Genomic DNA, 18,513 nt, shown 5'->3' with positions numbered 1-18,513 from the left:
TTTTTTTATTTCTATTTTTCTTAATCGTGATTTGTGTATTGTAGCTAGATAATAATGGTATATGTCAATAAAAAAAAAGTGGGTAAAGGGATGTGGATCGCAGTCACGCAGTTTTCCTTTAAAGTGCTTCGCCGCGAAGCGCGCATTCATATTTGTTTTTGCTCTATTGAACAAATCTAATCAAAAGTCTAAAAGATGAATAATGACGAGATTGAATTCGACAGCGACGATGTAGAACAGGAATACACCATGGCACAAGCAAAAGCACAAGCAGCAGCAGCAGCAGCAGCAGCTAACCGACGACGATTACAGAAAAAGAGACCTGCTCGGGAAGCAATAGACGATGAGGACGAAGAGGAAGAAGAGTTTTTAGAAAAAAATGACATTGTAGAAATTGATGAGGATGATGATCTTTGGACCAATTTGAGAGGCGAAGAAGCTGTGAGCCGTAGTCATAGTCATGGTAGTAGGTCCAGTACTGTTGCTAAAACCAATGGTGCGGGATCTAGCCGCACGGCAGCATTATTATCAGCACTAGCACCTAGAGATGATGATGAAGATCAACAGGATGAAATTGACGCGCCGACTTTTCGACCTGTAAGAAAAAAAAAAAAAAAAAAACCTACATATATATTGTATTTTGTGGAGAAGTAAAGGTTTAAGAGAACTGAGCCGCTACATGGACAGATTATTCAAACAATTTTATTTTTATTTTGAACTTTAGGAAACAATGCATGCAATCTTTAAAGGAGTTTGGACAGACTCAGGAACAAGATGTAATAGTCATAGAAGATCTTTACAGCCTTAATATGTCTGACAATTTTTTTTTTTTTTTTTTTTACTCATTCTTTAATATATATATATATACTTTTGCTTTTATAGCAAGTAAAGAGGCATTGCAGTTGTCAGCCGAGTATCTAAGACTGTTTACAATTGAAGCCTTACATCGAACTGCAGCATATCAACGGGATCAAGAAGACGAAGAGCTAAGGAACGATGAGATATTGATTGAACTTGATTCTTTGGAAGCTATCACACCTCAGCTAGTCATGGACTTTTAAAAAATAAAATAAAACAAAAAGAAAGCTGATTGATCGTACGACATCATCAACAAAACAAAAAGAACAAAAAGAGAAGGGGCTCACAATTGCTAGTATGTGGCATTGTGGTATTCAAGTGTCAGTCCTTTAACTCTCCCCCGTTCCTCTCCTCTTTCAAGACTGATGGTATCCTTTCTTTCGAGAAAGAAAAGAATAACATAGGGAAGTCAAACACGTTTTTTTTTTTTTTTTTTTTTTTTTTTTTCCCTCTCTCTTTCTTTCCACACATTCTGTAAACAATGGAAATCTTCTAATTGCGCGTTCCCGAAAAATAAGCGTGTTTCCTTGATTCCTAGACTTTCATTCATCATTGACCTTGGAAGTTAAAAAAAAAAAAAAAAAAAAAAAAAAATCCATTCACTGTCTTTTGCTTTGTCTCTCAGTTCTATTGTCACAGTTACTATTTCTTGTCCAAGATGGATGTCAATGAGCAAGAAAACAATCAACAAAGCATGAAACGTAAAGTCATTACTTCAGGCTCTTCGTCTGTTTCTCCACTTGAGCTGGACTCCAAGTTCTCAAAATACTTTTACATATACTTCAAGGATCCTCCAAATGCAACTCACTTGACAAGAGAAGTGACCAGGTTAGACATCCCTGCAGGTAAAACAAATTAAAGAAAAGGACAAGCGGGGTTACAAATTAAAAAGCATAAAAATATAACGACAAATTTTTTTTTTTTTTTTTTTTTTTTTTCATGGTAATTCAAAGAGGTACATGGCCAAAGGAGATATTGTGGCCTCCAGTTCCTGGAAGGTGGACCAAATGCACGAAGGATTTTCATCACAACTCGGTTTTTATATGAACGACTTCAACAAATTTTATATGCTTTTGATCAACAACAAAAGCGTCTTCAGGCTCCTATCAATCTATCCAAAGGGGGTCCTACATTCCGAGAGTTGGCTGCAGAGTTGTCGGAGACAGAACCCTGTCTACGAGGCGTTACCGCTTTGGCACTCTATGGGACCTACGACAAACTCATGAACACTTGGCATGAGTTCCAATTATTGCTACAGGCGGAGAAAATACATCTTCATAATAGCAATACCAACTTTGGTTCTGATGATAACAATGATGATGTCGATGGTCCTAGCAGCATCACTGCATTCAAGAAAACATTGCTGATGGAATATGTGGAAAAATTATACCAAATGGATATAGACTTCTTAATAGCCAAAAGAAAAACATGTACACTACCTGATCCTGAGTGGAAGCGTCTACAGGAAGCATTGAGGATGCGTAAAGAAAAACAGGTGTCTCCATCATTCGATCCGTTGGCAAGATCGCCACAAACAGGAGAGCCTTCAAGCAAAAGAAAACGTCGTATGATTGCCATGTCGGACGTTGAGGATGAAGAAGACATGGAAAAGGGAGAGAAAAAAGAAGATAAACAGGAGCAGGAGGAGCAGGAGGAGCAGGAGGAGCAGGAGGAGCAGGAGACAAGGGATGAAGGTGATGTTGATGAGATTGAGATTAAAGCGAGTGATAGTGAAGCCACTGACACGGATACAGAAAGAGCCATTGTAGCAACAGCGGCTGTGATGACTTCAATGACGAACACAACAAAGGTTCCATTGATAACAGCGTCTCAACCGTCGGTAGTTCCATTGGTCACTACTGCTGCTGCCGCTCCACCGACTGGGCCCACGCGCTCGTTCCTTTTACCTTACGCGGATGATGCTACGACTAGTCCGGAACCCTCGGAAATAGCAACAACAACAATCACTCCATCAATATCAAGGATACCAACCGTAGTACCTCACCATGCCCATGCTCATGATCATAAATTTAGTGATAAGGGATCAAGTTCAAGCTCAAAAACAAGGCTATCATCAACTTATCCATCTCGCATAAAGAAGCCTGCAATATATACTTATGGTAGAAGTCAAAACCAGGATCCGAATCCGAATCCGAATCCAAATCAGAATCAGAATCAGAATCAGAATCAGAATCAGGATCAGGATCAGGGTCGAGAATATGGTTACAATTATGATTACGACTATGCTCCTAACCATGAAAGCAAATCACCTGCAGGGAACACGACAGTGTCGGATGATGTCTTGGAACTATTCAGACTGGCGCTTCCTCCAAATACCTCTGGACCTTCCCGTAAAGACATCCTTGGCAGCACAAGCGAGCATCGGGTAGAGTCTGCTATCAAAGGTCTGACTACAACAGTGGCCATGATGCAGAAACAAATGGAATCCGTTGTTATGTTTAATCGATCTCTCGCCCAACAGATGGATCATGTCACTGACACGCTTGAATATAACCGCACAATGCTAACCAGGGTTCAACAAAGTCTCGATAGCATGACACAAATGCAACATCTCCAACTCGACAGCATTACATCCAAAGTCTCGACTATCCGTTCAGATTCGTCTGATCTGAGGTCTGATTTGATCAATGTCAAATGGGATCTCAAGACTATGAACTCAACACTTGAATCTATCGAAGGGAGCGTCAGGAATCTGGCAAGATTCGGGCCAACCTCTCGAACAATCGGAAGCGCATTTAGCAACTATTGAAAGTCAGCGACTATAGCCATTTGTAAACCCATGTATGATACCTACTAATAAAATATATATTCATTAAAAGGCCCGCTTTATTGAGCCCCTTTACTCATGTGTTCAAAAGGAAGTGATAATGGTGCAGCAAGAATACCACAGACACCATATCAAATTAGCTGCAATCCGCGATGGTGCTTTTACAGTTATTATCCCTTTCTACTATTTATTATTGTTATTCTTTTTTACCGTCATCTATCAGCTCCAAGGCCTGGTCTGCTCCGGAGTCTTTTTGCAGCTTCATGTGGATCTTCTTCCCACGTATGATGGTGATGCCTTTCATGAGTTGACCCCGAGATAGAACCTAAGGATCCTATACCAGACGAAGAAGACGCTGGTCCTGTTCCTGCGCCAGTTATAGACCCATGGCCCGATAGATGCACCGATGGGGCAGAAGACGAAGAATGGGGAGACAGAGGCAACTGCAAAGCTATTGGAGCACGGTGGCCATGATGACTAACAACGCTCTGCACACTGGCTCCACTGTTGGCTCGTGACAGTGAAGATGGCCGACTGGTCGGCACTGCTGCTGACGATGACTGAGATATCGTGAGTGTAGGGGTTGCCCTAGTATTTTCTTTAGAGTTCTCTTTTTCTTTTTCTAGTTTCTTTTCTCTCTGGCGCTGTTGCTGTCGCTCCTCTAGATCACGATCCTGTTGCTGCAGATCTTCAAGACGGCGCACAAGTGAGTCCGAGGTCAGGTTGCTCGTCAGTGTCGAAGTAGGAGACATACCATAAATATTATTTTGCTGATGTTGCTCTCCAACTCCAACGGTAGCACCACCAGTGTTCACAAATATCGCTGATGGGACAACCTCATAGGTGGATGGATTTTCATTGGTATCATGGAAAGTCGATGTCCTAGATCGAATAGACATTCTATCATCCTCCTGCGCCAATGCTCGGTCATGAGTCTGTGGACCTCCTCTAGTGGATAGGCCCAAGTGTGATGGTATGATAGATGTAGGGGACACATGGTAGTGATGATAATGAGACGGAGAAAAGTACTGGTGCTGCTGTGCAGTTGCTGTAGAAGCCGAGGGTGAAGTCAATGGTAGGGACAACACACTGAATCCTTTGTAGCTATTGAAAGACGGGTTAGACAAGATCGCATGCGCTGCGTTGACATTACTAGCAAGTGGTGAAGACGGACCTGACCCAAAGTCAGACACCGTTGCCGATGATGTGGTTGACGATGACTTTCCTGTGAAGCCGCTTCGCCCAAGCCCATCATTTCTGAAATGAAATGTCTCTACGCCACCGCCTTGGCTTGCAACGCCATCCCCCTCTCCTCCACTACTCGCGCTAACGCTATTGGGATGCGTATCTGAGAAGGAGACATGTGCAGAGGATGACATACCCCCTCCTTCTTGACCCTGAGATTGCTGGTGCTGTTGCTTTCGATAGTGCTGATTACTCCTAGGCAGTGGCGCCTGCATCAACTTCATGTCTGACTCTTTGAATTTCGACTCTCCCGATCGAGAGAATCGCTCGCTATTATTGCTCTTACTTGACTTGGAGTCTTCAGCAGCCGTTGTATCAGACTCAGACATCCCTCCTTGCGGCCCTGGCGCAGCAGACTGGCGACAAACATCTGATTCAATCACAACTGGCTGATGATCCAGATCTAAATTACACAACTCATCTATGGTCGCTTTTTGGAACATTTCTCCGCCATTCTTAGAATCCTCCTGATCTAAATCATCTGGGACAATCTGCGCCAGAGAAGATGATTCCGAAGTCGATAATGGGGTCACGGGTTGTGTTGGGAGCGAGGCTGCCACCAGTTTAATGTCTGGGACTGCAATCTCTCCAACATCAGACCCCGTGTTCAGAAGAGACGCAGCCGTAAATCTTTGGCCACCTTGAGCGCTACAGAGGCCAGTACTGAAAGGATCAGAGCTGAAACCAGCAGTATTACCTGAAGTTGGATTCGCTTCATACTCTCGCATTGATGTACCAGTAACATCCAATAGCCCATGTGCTGAACGCTGTCGCAGGTGACTGCCATGAGAATATGAGGAAGATTGTGGACCATGGTTGATGCTCTTATTGCTATTATGGTCGTTCTTCCCTTGATTTCCCAATGTTACGGTAGTTGCTCCGATTGTAGTAGTCCCAGTACTACCACTGCTAACGCTCTGTGTAGATGGTGAGAGCAGGCTTTTAGCAAGCATAAATGCTGTGCTGTCAAGGCTAGCGCTAGGCTCTGCTGAACTTCCGTGTTGTTGATTATTGCTGTAGAGCCGTCTAGGCGAAGGGATAGGAGAAATCGTAGAAGGAGTATATACTCCAGTAGTAATATCCTCTTCCACCCCAATTCCTGCTAATGTCACTTCTCCCGCTACCCTTCCCTCCTCTCTTCCAAGTGCCCCTACAATATTTTCGCTTGTCTCATCATTATTGCCTTCATTTCCATAAAGCTCAACTGCTGCCGATCCATCGTCAAACTTTTGAGATCCTATATGGAATTCATCTCCTCCAGTGTCCTTACGCGAAGAACGGTCAAACTCAATTAATTGGTCGCCATCTGTTTCCACAGTGTCATCCTCAGATGGCGCGCCCTGCTCATCCACACCATCTTCAACGTCCCCATCATCGGTTGATTCCTCTCGATCTTGCTGTAGAAATAGCTTTGACTTAGCTCCTGGCTTGCGGCCAGTCATGGCCGTCCCAATGCCTTTGGGCCTTGGAGAAATTCCTGAAGGACGATTGACCCTTATGGGTGGTTTTCCAATTCGAGAATCTACAGCGGAAGCTTTCCCCTTTGATAACGTAGGTGTCCCCAATAAGGAATGGCTCTGAATGATAGTACTTTGGCTACCATTACTGGCACCACTGGCGCTACCGCTGCTGGATGATCGAGAAAGACAGACATTGCCTCCCTTGTCTTTGAGACTGAGCCGTTTGAAGATATTTGTCAGCGTTGCGGACGAGCCTGCCGATGCTAAAGATGACGACGAAGAAGCCCCACTCCTGTGGTCCTTCGCTGATTGATGGGCAAATGTTGAAGACGATGTAGGGGACTTGAGTGGAGGTGTAGTCTTTCCCTCGTAATGAGCGAGAACATCTTTGATTAGTAAAGACGATCGGCGCTTCTCTATGTAGCTCTGCGTAGGTTGTGTAGATGGTAATGTAGAAGGTGCTGATACAGAAGAAACAGGCGACAGAGGTGATGAAAGACGGTCATTATCATCACCGTCGTCACCATCCTGTCGTGACGGCTGCTGCCGCTGATATTTTGATTTTGTTTGGGTATATGGGACAGACCCAACGCCGGCACGACTGGTTGAAATGCCATGTCCTGGAAACTGTCCATGCGGTCGACCCAAGCCAGTTTGTTCTGAGGTAAAAACATGAAGAGAAGGCCGCGATCTAGAATCGATGAAAGCAGATTCATCTCCAGTCTCTGCTCTTACTGCTTCTGCCGTTGCTGCAGCAAGTGTAGCTTCGTATTCTGCCGTTGCTGCAGCAAGCGCAGCTTCAAATTCTGCTGCCTTCGCCTTCCTTTCTGTCTCGTCCCGTTCACGTTCTTTGTTCATCCCTTCCTCTAAAAGCATTGTTCGCTTTGCAAGTTCGAGATTAGTTAGTCGTTTCAATCGCTGAAACTCATCCTCATAGCGGTTGACATTGTATAGAGAGTCATGGATAAATTCATTCATATCGCGTTCATCCCACTTAGGCCCTGCAGAACTGCTTCTATCATTGTCGTGGCTATCACTTTTGATATCTTTGATATCTGGTTTGCAGTCATTTTCTTGGTCGTTTTGCAGAGAATTGCCCTCAGTAGATCTAACAGATATTTCATCTTTCTCTGTCCTAGCATCTCTGCGGCCCGGCACTTTTAACATAAACTTTTGACTTGCTAGAATCTGAAAGGATATGGAAAATTCGACAAAAAGAAAAAAAAGATACGTTATAAATTACACACTAAATATGACAATCATCGACGTTAGCAGAATACATAATTACCAGCTCAGTATCCGCCTTCACAACATCATGGAACCGGAGAAAGGGCTCAGTTTGAATGTAAAGATTATAATATACATAGATGTTGTCCTCAAAGTCCACATAAAAAAGACAAGGCTCGTTTCTGCCTGGAGTAACAGCATATTGACCTGGGAGATAAAGAAAAGTGTCATTAGCCACTTATGGATTTTAGCAGTTGTGCTGCTACACAATAAAATATAAAGAGTGACATACCAGCCCCAAAAGCGCATACACGAGCATCAAAGTCATATTGGGCAGTATTGAAGTCTTGATCTATGAAGAATGTAATTCCGCTCCAAGAGCATCCCACAAATATGTCGTTCTTCTGGATCCGCGACCCAAATGAATCTGAAATTAGCATGGATGACGTAGATGCTTTGTTTCCGCCCCCTGAGCGCCATGGTTTGGTATGTGTAGAGTGGACAGAGCGGCGAGAAGCATCATCGCCAATATCACTAAAATCGCCGCCACCACCGCCATTCGCATAGTGGTCTCTTAATATCTGAGTCTCTGCAGCCGTATCACCGTCATCTTCAGTGTCTAAGCCGTCTTCGTCCTGATCATCATCATCTTCTTCGCCCCCATCGTAGTTATCTTCGTCTGCAAAACGGCTATTCGAGCTTATAGCATAACTCGGCCTCCTAGATTTCCTGGAACTTCGTACACGTTGTCGTTGCTCCACGTATTGTGTCCCGAAATTAAGCTTTGAGAATCCGAAAATTTTGTGAGTCGAATCCAGGTCATGAGTTTTAACAGTATTCTCCTCGAGATCATGCAATGCAATCGCGCCTACCGAAGCCATCCGATAATAGATCAGCAACCCAAGATAGGGTTATAGTATATGAGGCAAAAAAGAAAACCATACGGTATAAAAGTTGAGTGCAGCTTGTTTACCCCTTACCATCCATGGACATCAACCCAATAATGTCTTTTCTTGTGCCATTGACAAAACGTGAGCCGCAAATGATTTCAGTGGCAACATCACCGCTTCCTACAGCCCGCGTCGGCGTATCGGGCGCGACAACATTCACTGCTGCATTGGGATTGCGTTGAATTTGCGTGATAGGCTCTGACATATTACCAGTATGGTCAATCATCACAAATTTGAGACCTGGCTGAGCAACCAAAAGGATAGGTAATCCTGTGTTCGTATCCTTTGTCAATGCGAGACAGTGGATCTATCAATAATTAAATGTATAAAAAAACAAGTCCATGTATAAGTTAAACATTGATGCTAATAAAGTGTAGAATAAAGAATAATACCAGTAATCAATATGTTTTTACCTGACCATCCAATGCCCAGCGTTTTTTTTCCACCAATACCAATCGACTCATCGAGGGATCATTAACATTGATGACACCACTATTATCTTGCTTATCCTGCTGCTGCTGGCTGTCTAATTGACCCATGCCCGCTACAGTGGATGTCGAGCCTGCATAGTGCAATCTCCCCATGGATGAGAGCGAAGGATAGTGAATGATAGTCTCCCTGCGGTCATCAGAAGGCGATAAGAGTCCACTACTATCTAAGGTTGAAATACTACTGGTCCTGCTAACTAGTTTGATCAAGTTTAGCTGTTGGTTGCTTGGCTGAATGGAGGATGTGGCTGTAAGCGACACTGGCTTGGTGATTTGAAGAGAGTATGAATGCATGATCCTATCAGTTCTCGCAAGCACAATTTCATTGAGACCATCCCCATCTAAACACTCGGCCATAAATAACCAGGTTCATTATGAAATGGAAAGTTATGAGTATTTCAAACAAATTAAATCAAAACTATATTGATACAAATAAAAGAAAGTATACCAATGTCTGCGATATACGCTCGGTTGATATTGACAGGTACCGGAAGAGTCAAGTTGGGCCTGTCCAAGATCCTTTGCCCCCCTACATGACATACTTGAGACTTGCCAGGCCCTGCATTGCCATGTCTATTTGCCCCGCCCCTCTGTTGCTTTCGTGTGGACGCAGCAGATGATGGCCCTTGCTGTGGTTTGATTAATGGTGTTCCTGTCGGTGAATCGGTTACGCTGTTTCCACCTAATGACCGAGTCACTCCTACTGCTTGTCCTCCATGGGAGTGCGATGTAGGAGTAGGTATTGGCGAAGCACTGATTGAATTAGTTAGCGCTGCCGTTGTCCTTACTGTGGATGCTGATGCCGACGTCAAGCCTGGCCCAGATGATGCTAAAGGCGCCTCAGATGCACGTCTCGCACTACCAGAGTTACTGCCACTGATGCCGCCATGAATGCTCCCGGCATGCGAATGAATTGGTGTACTGTTGGAAGTGTGGGTTTGACTATTCTGTTGATGACCATGATGGTGCGTAGATCCTGAAATAGAAGAAGAAGCAGATCCATGTGGTGTATTCTGTGGTGGCGGTAGAGGCGGGGTACCATGGTATGGATGGCTCGATGGAACTCCTTGATAATGACTATTATGGTGCTGATGATGGGTATCTGGAACAGGTCGGATGCTGGGTGTAGCAGGGATTGTAGGGTGAAAAGGATGACTATTCCCGCTCTGCCCTGCATGATATGAATTCTGCAATGGAGTAGATGAATATATGCTGCCAGCCTGGCCTGATCGGCCGCCAGGCCCTCCTCCTACAAATGATCCTGATGCATTGTGGCTAGAAGATATGTTGGCCCCAGTTGATGATGACGATGGAAGGACGTGTCCACCATGCCGGCTGTTATCCAATTCAGCGATATCAAAGATATGACAAAGCCCCTCTGCACTCATTACTACAATTGAATTTTTGCCACAGTTCCTGATATCACCAATGGCAACGGCTGTGATCTAATCATGGTTTTCTATAGACTGTCAGTCATGTCTGTAGAAACTATATGTTAGGCAACATTTCCATTGTATATTACCGTGCCAAGACCCTTGCATGTCATCCATGGAAGACCATCAGGATTATTTCCTTTGAAGATGAATAGCTCCCCGACTAAATTTCCAATCACAAATGCGTTATCCTGAGAGACAGATAGAAGCATGAAGATAAAGAACAAAAGTAACACTTTTTCTAATCAGTGTTTTACGCATGTCCATAAACTCTTTGACGACATATCGTAGCAACATAATGATTTTTTTTTCTTTTTTCTTTTTTCTTTTTTTTTGTTTCTGCTATTCAAGTACCCCAAGTCCGTCCACATCGCCAATTGCAAACGCAGTAGGTGAGAAGTTACCACTGACATGCCATCTTAGCTTTTGCACCAAGGACACATGTCGCTCTGTGGGCATCGTCACTTTATTTGAAAAGTATTCTTCTTTTATAGCGCTGTGATTTCCTGGTCTGGTTAGGAAGAGAGAATATGTCTGAGCTTTCCCGGAAGGTCTCGAAATAGCCTTGGGTGATCCTGTGCGTTGAAGATGTGTAATAATGGAATGGAATGAACAAACTGGAGATATAACTGATGCACGTGATACACACCCTAGTATGTTAACGATGTCCCGTGCCTGGTCTGTGGGCAATCCTGCTGTGGGGGGGCCACATTGTCCTGTGCAGTGAAATGGAAAAAATCTCCACAATTATGCGTGAAGACCTGTGAAACCCTACCAGTTCTCATCTGTATATTTGGATATAACACTGTGATCGCTTGCTTTTTTTTCACCACTCTAGTCGTGATACGAATGTGACATGGGTCCGCTGGCCACTTCAAAGCGACGAGATGACAATGATGCTAATGACAGCTTTAATAGAATCATAACGCTCCTTAATCAATAGAATATCAATCAGCAAGAACCGAAGTATTGGATCAACATAATAGAGAAAGAAAATGAAACGAATGAAAGATAAAGTGTTTATGGGAGAGATAGTTTGAGTACAAGCAATTCCTGCTAACGACATGTCATGCCATATCATGTCATGTTATGTTCCTGATACTCTATAGCCTGGCCACAATCCCTTCTCTCCTTCGCTCTTTTCCCCCAACCTTGTCTCTCTTACTCGCTCAGATCCATTTACATCCCTACTCCACTGTTCATTCGAAAATCCAAATTCTTCCATTTACTTCACATTCAATTAGCTCACGGTTCATTTTTATATTTTCTTGTCTCTTCATTTTTATTTGTGTATCCCATGGGAAGGCGTCTGAATATATTCTGTCCCTGTCTGCCTCGTAAACAGCGCGACAACCTCTCGTCTCGGTCACTTTACTTGGACCAAGACTCTTCAGGCTATAGTGATGATGACGACGCCTATACGCCCGCTCATGTCCATCCATACCATCACTCTCGCTCTCGCTCACGTCTAGAAGCATTAGACAGTGACAATTATTATCACGATAGTATTGACGATAGCATCAATCCTTGGCCCACCAAATTCTCTAATAGTCGCTTCTCCAGGAATGCCAACCAAGCCGGCTTTGCGAAGAGCCATTCAAGAAACCATAGCCCATTCGAGATACCTTACAGGGATGATACAGATGATGATGACGACTCCCATCAACAACAACAAAATCAACAACAACAAAACTACCCCAAAAATGGATCAGAGAGTAATAGAGGAGCTAATTCAGGAAAGGACCCCATCGAACGTGAGAGCGGAATAGCAATGTTTGTACCTTATCGAGACGACGAGAACGATAGTACCAATCATGACGACAATGGCATTTCAATTGGCAGCAGGAATACTCGCAATAGCTCAACTAAAGTTTATCCCAAAGCGAACTATACGCCTTACAACATTCATGCAGAAATGGTTCCTTCCCCTAGAAAACTTCGCGCACCGCGCAATCTTCATGACAAGGTGGCCTGGGATGATACTGAGGATGATGCAGAAGAAGTCCTTGATGTCGATGCGCTTATTGCAGAACAGGTAAAAGCTAATAGCACGCCTACTATATCAAACATTCCTCCGCTCCAGCCCCCAACCCTTTTCTTTTTTTTACCTACTCAACCGCACCCACCCCTTTTTTCACACCGGCATTGGCATGTTTTGCAGAGAAGAGGGCATCGTCCTCGACAACCTGTACTACATCGACTTTTTTATGACATATCCACATTACGTCTAAAAAACCAAACAAATTCGCACACATATTTTTAACCCCATTTCTCTCTCGTTTCATAATTAGGAAAGGATAACCCGTGAGCTCGCAGCTCAAGAAGAAGCCTTGCGCCAAGAGGAGGAGGCCGCTATTGTGGCCAAGAGAATGGCGGCGATCCGTGCTGCTGAGAAACGAGGATTGCTACGCTTTGAGGGGGACAAACTTGTTATTCCTAGTTCTGATAAGCAGGTGCAAGGCGATGATCTGCAGATTTCCTTACGGCACACAATCGAGAAAACAACACCCTCAACAGCTTCTTCCTTTGTGGGAGGCATCGATGCATTTAACCTAGAGCTTAAGATGGCGAACCTGAATACTTATCAAACTGGAAGTCAGAATAAAATTAAAATGGCTTCATCATCGTCATCGGTATCTAGATCTACAAGACCCGCGCCCACTCGAACGTCGACTTCGACTTCAACAGCTACTTGGGTTAGTGCTGCAGACACATTGCAACCATTACCCCCATCTACAACGCCAAAAACTGTTTCTATATCTACATCCACATCAACGTCCACTAGCGGCACCCCTATCACTCTTCCTGGTCAATCGGGAATCAACACCAGAGGTGTTCTCAGCAACATTACTACTTTTCTCAAGAAGGTTGATGGTGTTATTGCAGGAGACAGTGGTGATGAATCATCTGATGAATCATCTTTCCATAAGGAGCTCGATAATAAGCAAGAGCATCGCAGCTCAGGCATCAGCAGTATCAGTAAGGGCCATGTAAACCGACTTAATGGACTGCAAGAGCCAATAGCCAAACTGCCAATAAATGGAGAATCAAGCGGAGAGATTGAGCAAGACGTCAATAGCTGTAACAGTAACAATATAGAATGCACCAGGCTTAGGGAATACAACACCTGTGCAGCAGAGGCTCAGCCAGCACCAATAACAACTATAGCGGTAACAGCTTATTCGGGCTCGGAGAGGCAGTCATGTCCAGAGGATCCTTTTAATAACATCAAGGCCACCTCGAATGAAGCTGAAGAGGATAGGAGGAAGACGTCAATACCATGGGATCAAAATAACGAAAATATTGAACATGATCATATTAATATTAAGACCGATGAACAAGAGCGCCAACCCGAGAAGGCACACGTCCCTGCTATTACCGCTATTACCACTGGAACGTATTTCGGTGGTGCTCTTTCATCCATCTTTAACACTGGATCCAGTATTATGGGATATTTTAGTGGCGTAGGGGCTGGGACCGATCAGCACCAAGATGGATATGAAGACGAGGAAGAGAGGAAGTATACTGGTCACAGGCTATCCCCTTTCAATTATATTGGTTTCAAAGCAAGGACCGCGGCAGTAACTGACGACGATGACGACGACAGTATCAACGATTTTAATTTCTGAATGGAAAAGGCGATCAATGATAGTGCCATATCGACCACACTTCAAACTATATCCCTTAATTAACATCTGTATACCTTTTATAAGAAATTCATTTACTATCTTGTAACATACCAAATGCCCTTTATTTTTGACGGGGGAACATGGAAAGCGTAGGGCCCCTGTACGACCAAACAACCCAGAAAGACTGTCAATTTTTTTTTAAAATGTCTACTGACATGACTGGTGTGCAAACAAGAGAACTTCGCCACTACTATTTGCACGGTGATATATCAGACATACATATCATACATATAGTTTTATTGTTGTTTTCAGTCCAATGCAAGTAAAAGTAGCTTACTGATAGTGGAAACATGTAGGATTGGTCGTAGGTTTTTTTTTTTTTTTTGTCGTTTTAGTATCCTGCAACTTTACTAAGAGGTTCCTCCAGGTGCCGCGTCAGAGCTTCTGATTTGGCTTTGAGAATCCCAAGTTCAACATCGTCCCGCGCCACTAAACACAAAATCATCGTGCTTACGATGTTAATGGCGACCTTCCCTTCCTAGGTTCATTTGTCAATTGCCATTATTGTTAGTTTTTTTTTTTTTTTTTTTTTTACAAAAAACTTGAATGTCACAATCCTCAAGTTTGGCGACACCAAACTTCCAATTGCCACGACTTTATCTAGTTTTCGGTCCAATAATAACCCATCTCTGAACCCAGCACACTTAGGATTGCAGCAGCCTGTTTTTTTAATATTACCTCGCATTCAAGTATCAGAAACGATAACGAGCCAACTTCTTCCTTGCAGTGTTTTGAGTAAATAGTCCAGATGTTGGAAGCAATCGCTCCATAGATGCGTGCGTCTCGATCCGATTGAGCTGAAAATGCCAATAGCGATCCTTCTGGGTTGAGCAATCTGATGATTTAATGCATGACAACCATAAAGAAATTAATTGAAATTCAATGCCTTGTTTTTTTAATTTGAAAGAATACATGCTTTTTTTTTTTTTTTTTTTACATTGTTGCTTTAACGCCTCCCGTAGTTGCCTGTTGAAGGACCTGTGAAATAAGTTTTGGCTTAAGCATCACTTCGTTTTTAAAGGAGAACTTGTATATGTTTATGAAAGTGTATTAATGAGAAAGAGGACGCCATGAAGTGTGCTGCTTTTTTGTCACCCATGTTTCTCTGGAGCGTGCACTAAAGGGAAGCCCTGATAAACTTGCTTCAAATTTTACAAAAAAAAAAATGCCAGTCCTCATTCTAAGGGTTTTGCTTGGGCCAGACGCGTCTTGCGATTGAAAATAGGATGGCCAATTTAATCAAGAGAGGGGCGAGTGTGCGACCCAGGCCATGTTTAAGCTCCCTAACATGTCCTTATGGGATTCTACCTAATATTTTAGATAGTGACTCCGTCCCATGTATTCCTGCCCAACAAACTCGGGCGTTTGGGTTTGCACATGCTTTGTGGACACCTCAATGATTTATAAAGCCCATTAATTACAACGAGAGTATACTGTCCCTCTCATAGGTTTGGAGTCAGCTTGACTTTGAAGGCACCGTACAAAGGTATGCCAGATATCGTATAGAAGAAAAAAATAAAGGCCTTTGATATATACACCTTCATTATTCATCATTCATCATGTTGCAATGCCCAGTGAGCAATATTTTTGAATAAAGAAGCTGGTAAAAAACTGATAGGCCAGATAGTGTGAACGTCGGCTTTGCTGAGGGTTAGCTGTCTCAGTGAAATTGCCTCTTGTAGTTGGTACGGATAATGACTGGAACTATAACCTTATCCGAAGAACCCTTGGCTCCTTTTTAGCGATGAATATTGTTCGCCCAAGGCCAGTCTCGGACTGTCTGCGGCTTGATACTGACTCAGCATTCTCGTTCCCAGTAGAATCTTTTGCGTTTACCTTGTTTTCACCTGCGCTAATATCGAAGTGCTCTGTCTGTTCACAATAGCTTTACAAAAAAAAAAAGTAATAGTTGATTTTAACAACGTCCAACAAGACTGACTGAAAGACTGCCAATTTCTCTACCAGTTCTCTGTGCCCTTCATGGAAAGTAACGATCTAAAATACTTAAAAGAGCTGTATGCTTTTATTCTTTAAAGCTGTTGCATGACTCTATCCAGTCATTATGCAGAGCTGCTGCCATTGCTTTACTATATTACTCGTTGATCTGGTACAATCAAGTATTACTAGATAGACCACACACCAGCACGTCTTTCCTCTTCGTATTGGAAGACTGAAAAGTATTCTTTGCTCAAGATTTATAGCGCATACTTTCAGCGATTACTACTTATCATTATGGCAGTGGTAGTAAACATGTCCCCTGAGTTCAACTCCATAAAATAAAAAATAAAAATAAAGCGTAATGTATTTGTAGTTGAAGGTAGGGTCTACCGCTATACTTGGAAAAATAAACCCCCGTTACTGCCTTTGGTAGAGTATCTTCCGTTCTCTTCGGAAATGTTAAGAGCTCTCCGTTGATGATGTTGCATTGGTTTTTCCTTACCTCACAAGTTTTGAGTCCTTGCATTTGCAGGTAAAAGTCCTTGCAATTATAAGAATACATACAATGGATAGCTTTTTTTTTTTTTTTTTCCCTTTTCTGTCGTAACTACAATAGACTTGCTGATGTGAAAGAACTCGACTTTGTCTGAGCACAATCTGCTATGTGAAAAAACTATTGAAGTGCATGATCAATCCAGAATGTAACGCCTTGAAAAGAAGTCGAAATGTGTATCTCCATAGTACAGGGCGTTGTCGATAATAAAACTATCAATCTTGCAATCTTCTTTTTTACCGAAAGTCATTTGACGCATCTGCGCTTTTATTTATCCCCTAAATTTCTCTAGACTTTACATGGCATCTAGAAGAAAGGAAAGGAAGGTCGAATAAAAAAAAAATTAGTAGACATTCGAGAAGAAATCCATCACATTTCGTGGTGAGAGAGACAAATAAGTTTAAGACAAGTTATTAACATTGAGATGCATCAGTCCCAAAAATCTGGAATCATGATATTATACGTTGTTCAGGGAGGAAGGAAAAATAGAAGGCGGCGATGGAAAATGAGAAAAGTCAGAAAAGACATGTATTGTTTGTGATCATAGAATTCCAAATAGAACACTATATAACACATGGAAACATCAGAAAGAAGCAAGCTCCGTGTGAGAGTTTTATTGGGCTCAAAACAGATTTGTGTATTGTTGGAAGTTAGTCGTGGGAAATGAAAATAGAAAATCAGCATTTTCTTTACTGTTTCATGGAAACGGCTTTTGTTCTAGGGAGACCGAATGGCTGATGGCAATCAAGAATTTCTGCGATTTTGGTCCAAGTGCGGTTTGACGTTCCGCCTCATCATTTGATCCGACGAAGCGAGATTTCTTTCACTTTTTAATTGTTGCATTATTGTGTAATATTTTTGGTGCAACCCTTCTAGCCAAAGAATAAACAAAATAAAGGGTTGATGAATCATTGGCGAGGAAGAGCTCCACGTGCGCGTCGATTTGTTGCTTGGTAATCATCAGCTCAATCTTAAAGCAAGCATGATTCGTCAGAAGTAGGCATTTCAGAGATGGATACATTATTTTTTGAGAGATGGAAGTTCTTGAAGAACAAGAATCGTTCATCCAAGCAGATGAACATATTCGTTTAAAGCATTCATATATATCTTCCTATCACTGTTTTCCTTTTTTTTTAGATCTAGGATCCAGTATGGGTGTTACTATCTCTTACGACTCGTTCTCGACTGTAGAGATGGGTGTACTCCGGTGGAACATATCCCTGCAAGGTCATTACCACGTGGCTCTCCATTCGGAACAATCAGATGAATTGACTACCATATAGTATGAGGTATAAACTATTTGTAACAAATCCGTTCATCTACTTGACTGTTCTCTATATCGATGATCATAATGAGGAACAAAAAAAAAAAAAAAAAAAAAAAAAAAACGAGCCGTCTTTGATTATTGACTATCTGCCATGTTTATAGGATCTTGCTCTTTAGGCTTCTTTATCCCCAAGGCAATTAGCCCGTTTCGAAGTTTAGGCCATGCGTCCAAGGCATGAAGGGTCTCTCTGCTTTTGTCTGATTAATCCTGTGAATTCTTTTATCATAGCTCTATTAGCAATCTTGAAGACTCCGTCTGAGACCTATGTTAATGATGGAAAAAAGCGATAATGGGGATGGCTCTTATCACCAAGTAAGCGTTCCTTGCGTTTCAAGGAAATTAAAGCAGAGCTACATCTCCTTATTATTAAACATGATATATTATATATATATATACATTTCCATTTTGGACTTTCGGGCTAGACCCTGGTCTCAGATGGAGTTGATTCTGAGCTTAAGTAAGGTTAACCTGCCTTTGCCAATCAGATTCAAAAAAAAAAAAAAAAAAAAAAAAAAAAAAAGGTGAGCTTTATATGTTTCTGGAACCTTTTTGGTTTA

General features: G+C 42.5%; 5 protein-coding genes across 5 annotated transcripts; 3 read left to right on the top strand and 2 right to left on the bottom strand.

Annotated features, from left to right (window-relative positions):
* Positions 1-249: 249 nt before the first annotated feature.
* On the top strand, positions 250-1,061 carry BCR41DRAFT_366399 (hypothetical protein; the record flags this gene model as incomplete). The annotated part of the gene is made up of 3 exons (XM_022026216.1): positions 250-597; positions 725-776; positions 883-1,061. The coding sequence occupies 3 exons, from the start codon at positions 250-252 to the stop codon at positions 1,059-1,061; spliced, it is 579 nt and encodes a 192-aa protein (XP_021886323.1).
* Positions 1,062-1,873: 812 nt separating this feature from the next.
* BCR41DRAFT_343834 (hypothetical protein) lies at positions 1,874-3,669 on the top strand. Its single transcript, XM_022022365.1, has one exon. The coding sequence runs from the start codon at positions 2,081-2,083 to the stop codon at positions 3,626-3,628; it is 1,548 nt and encodes a 515-aa protein (XP_021886322.1). The 5' UTR covers positions 1,874-2,080; the 3' UTR covers positions 3,629-3,669.
* Positions 3,670-3,801: 132 nt separating this feature from the next.
* On the bottom strand, positions 3,802-11,029 carry BCR41DRAFT_417790 (hypothetical protein). Its single transcript, XM_022029542.1, has 8 exons — positions 10,804-11,029; positions 10,539-10,640; positions 9,465-10,461; positions 8,942-9,357; positions 8,559-8,835; positions 7,871-8,446; positions 7,640-7,785; positions 3,802-7,539 (listed from the first exon to the last, which is right to left on the bottom strand). The coding sequence occupies exons 1-8, from the start codon at positions 10,906-10,908 to the stop codon at positions 3,859-3,861; spliced, it is 6,300 nt and encodes a 2,099-aa protein (XP_021886321.1). The 5' UTR covers positions 10,909-11,029; the 3' UTR covers positions 3,802-3,858.
* A 534-nt stretch (positions 11,030-11,563) lies between these two features.
* Positions 11,564-14,394, top strand: BCR41DRAFT_343829 (hypothetical protein). The gene is made up of 2 exons (XM_022022364.1): positions 11,564-12,484; positions 12,741-14,394. The coding sequence occupies exons 1-2, from the start codon at positions 11,747-11,749 to the stop codon at positions 14,076-14,078; spliced, it is 2,076 nt and encodes a 691-aa protein (XP_021886320.1). The 5' UTR covers positions 11,564-11,746; the 3' UTR covers positions 14,079-14,394.
* BCR41DRAFT_417788 (putative mitogen-activated protein-binding protein-interacting protein) lies at positions 14,095-15,216 on the bottom strand. Its single transcript, XM_022029541.1, has 3 exons — positions 15,076-15,216; positions 14,817-14,973; positions 14,095-14,616 (listed from the first exon to the last, which is right to left on the bottom strand). The coding sequence occupies exons 1-3, from the start codon at positions 15,141-15,143 to the stop codon at positions 14,470-14,472; spliced, it is 372 nt and encodes a 123-aa protein (XP_021886319.1). The 5' UTR covers positions 15,144-15,216; the 3' UTR covers positions 14,095-14,469.
* Positions 15,217-18,513: the final 3,297 nt, after the last annotated feature.

The sequence above is a fragment of the Lobosporangium transversale genome, assembly GCF_002105155.1.
Source record: "Lobosporangium transversale strain NRRL 3116 chromosome Unknown BCR41scaffold_1, whole genome shotgun sequence".
Taxonomy (NCBI): Eukaryota; Fungi; Mortierellomycota; class Mortierellomycetes; order Mortierellales; family Mortierellaceae; genus Lobosporangium; species Lobosporangium transversale.
Note: the sequence above shows the minus strand (reverse complement) of the source record. Positions and strands in the feature narration are given on the sequence as shown.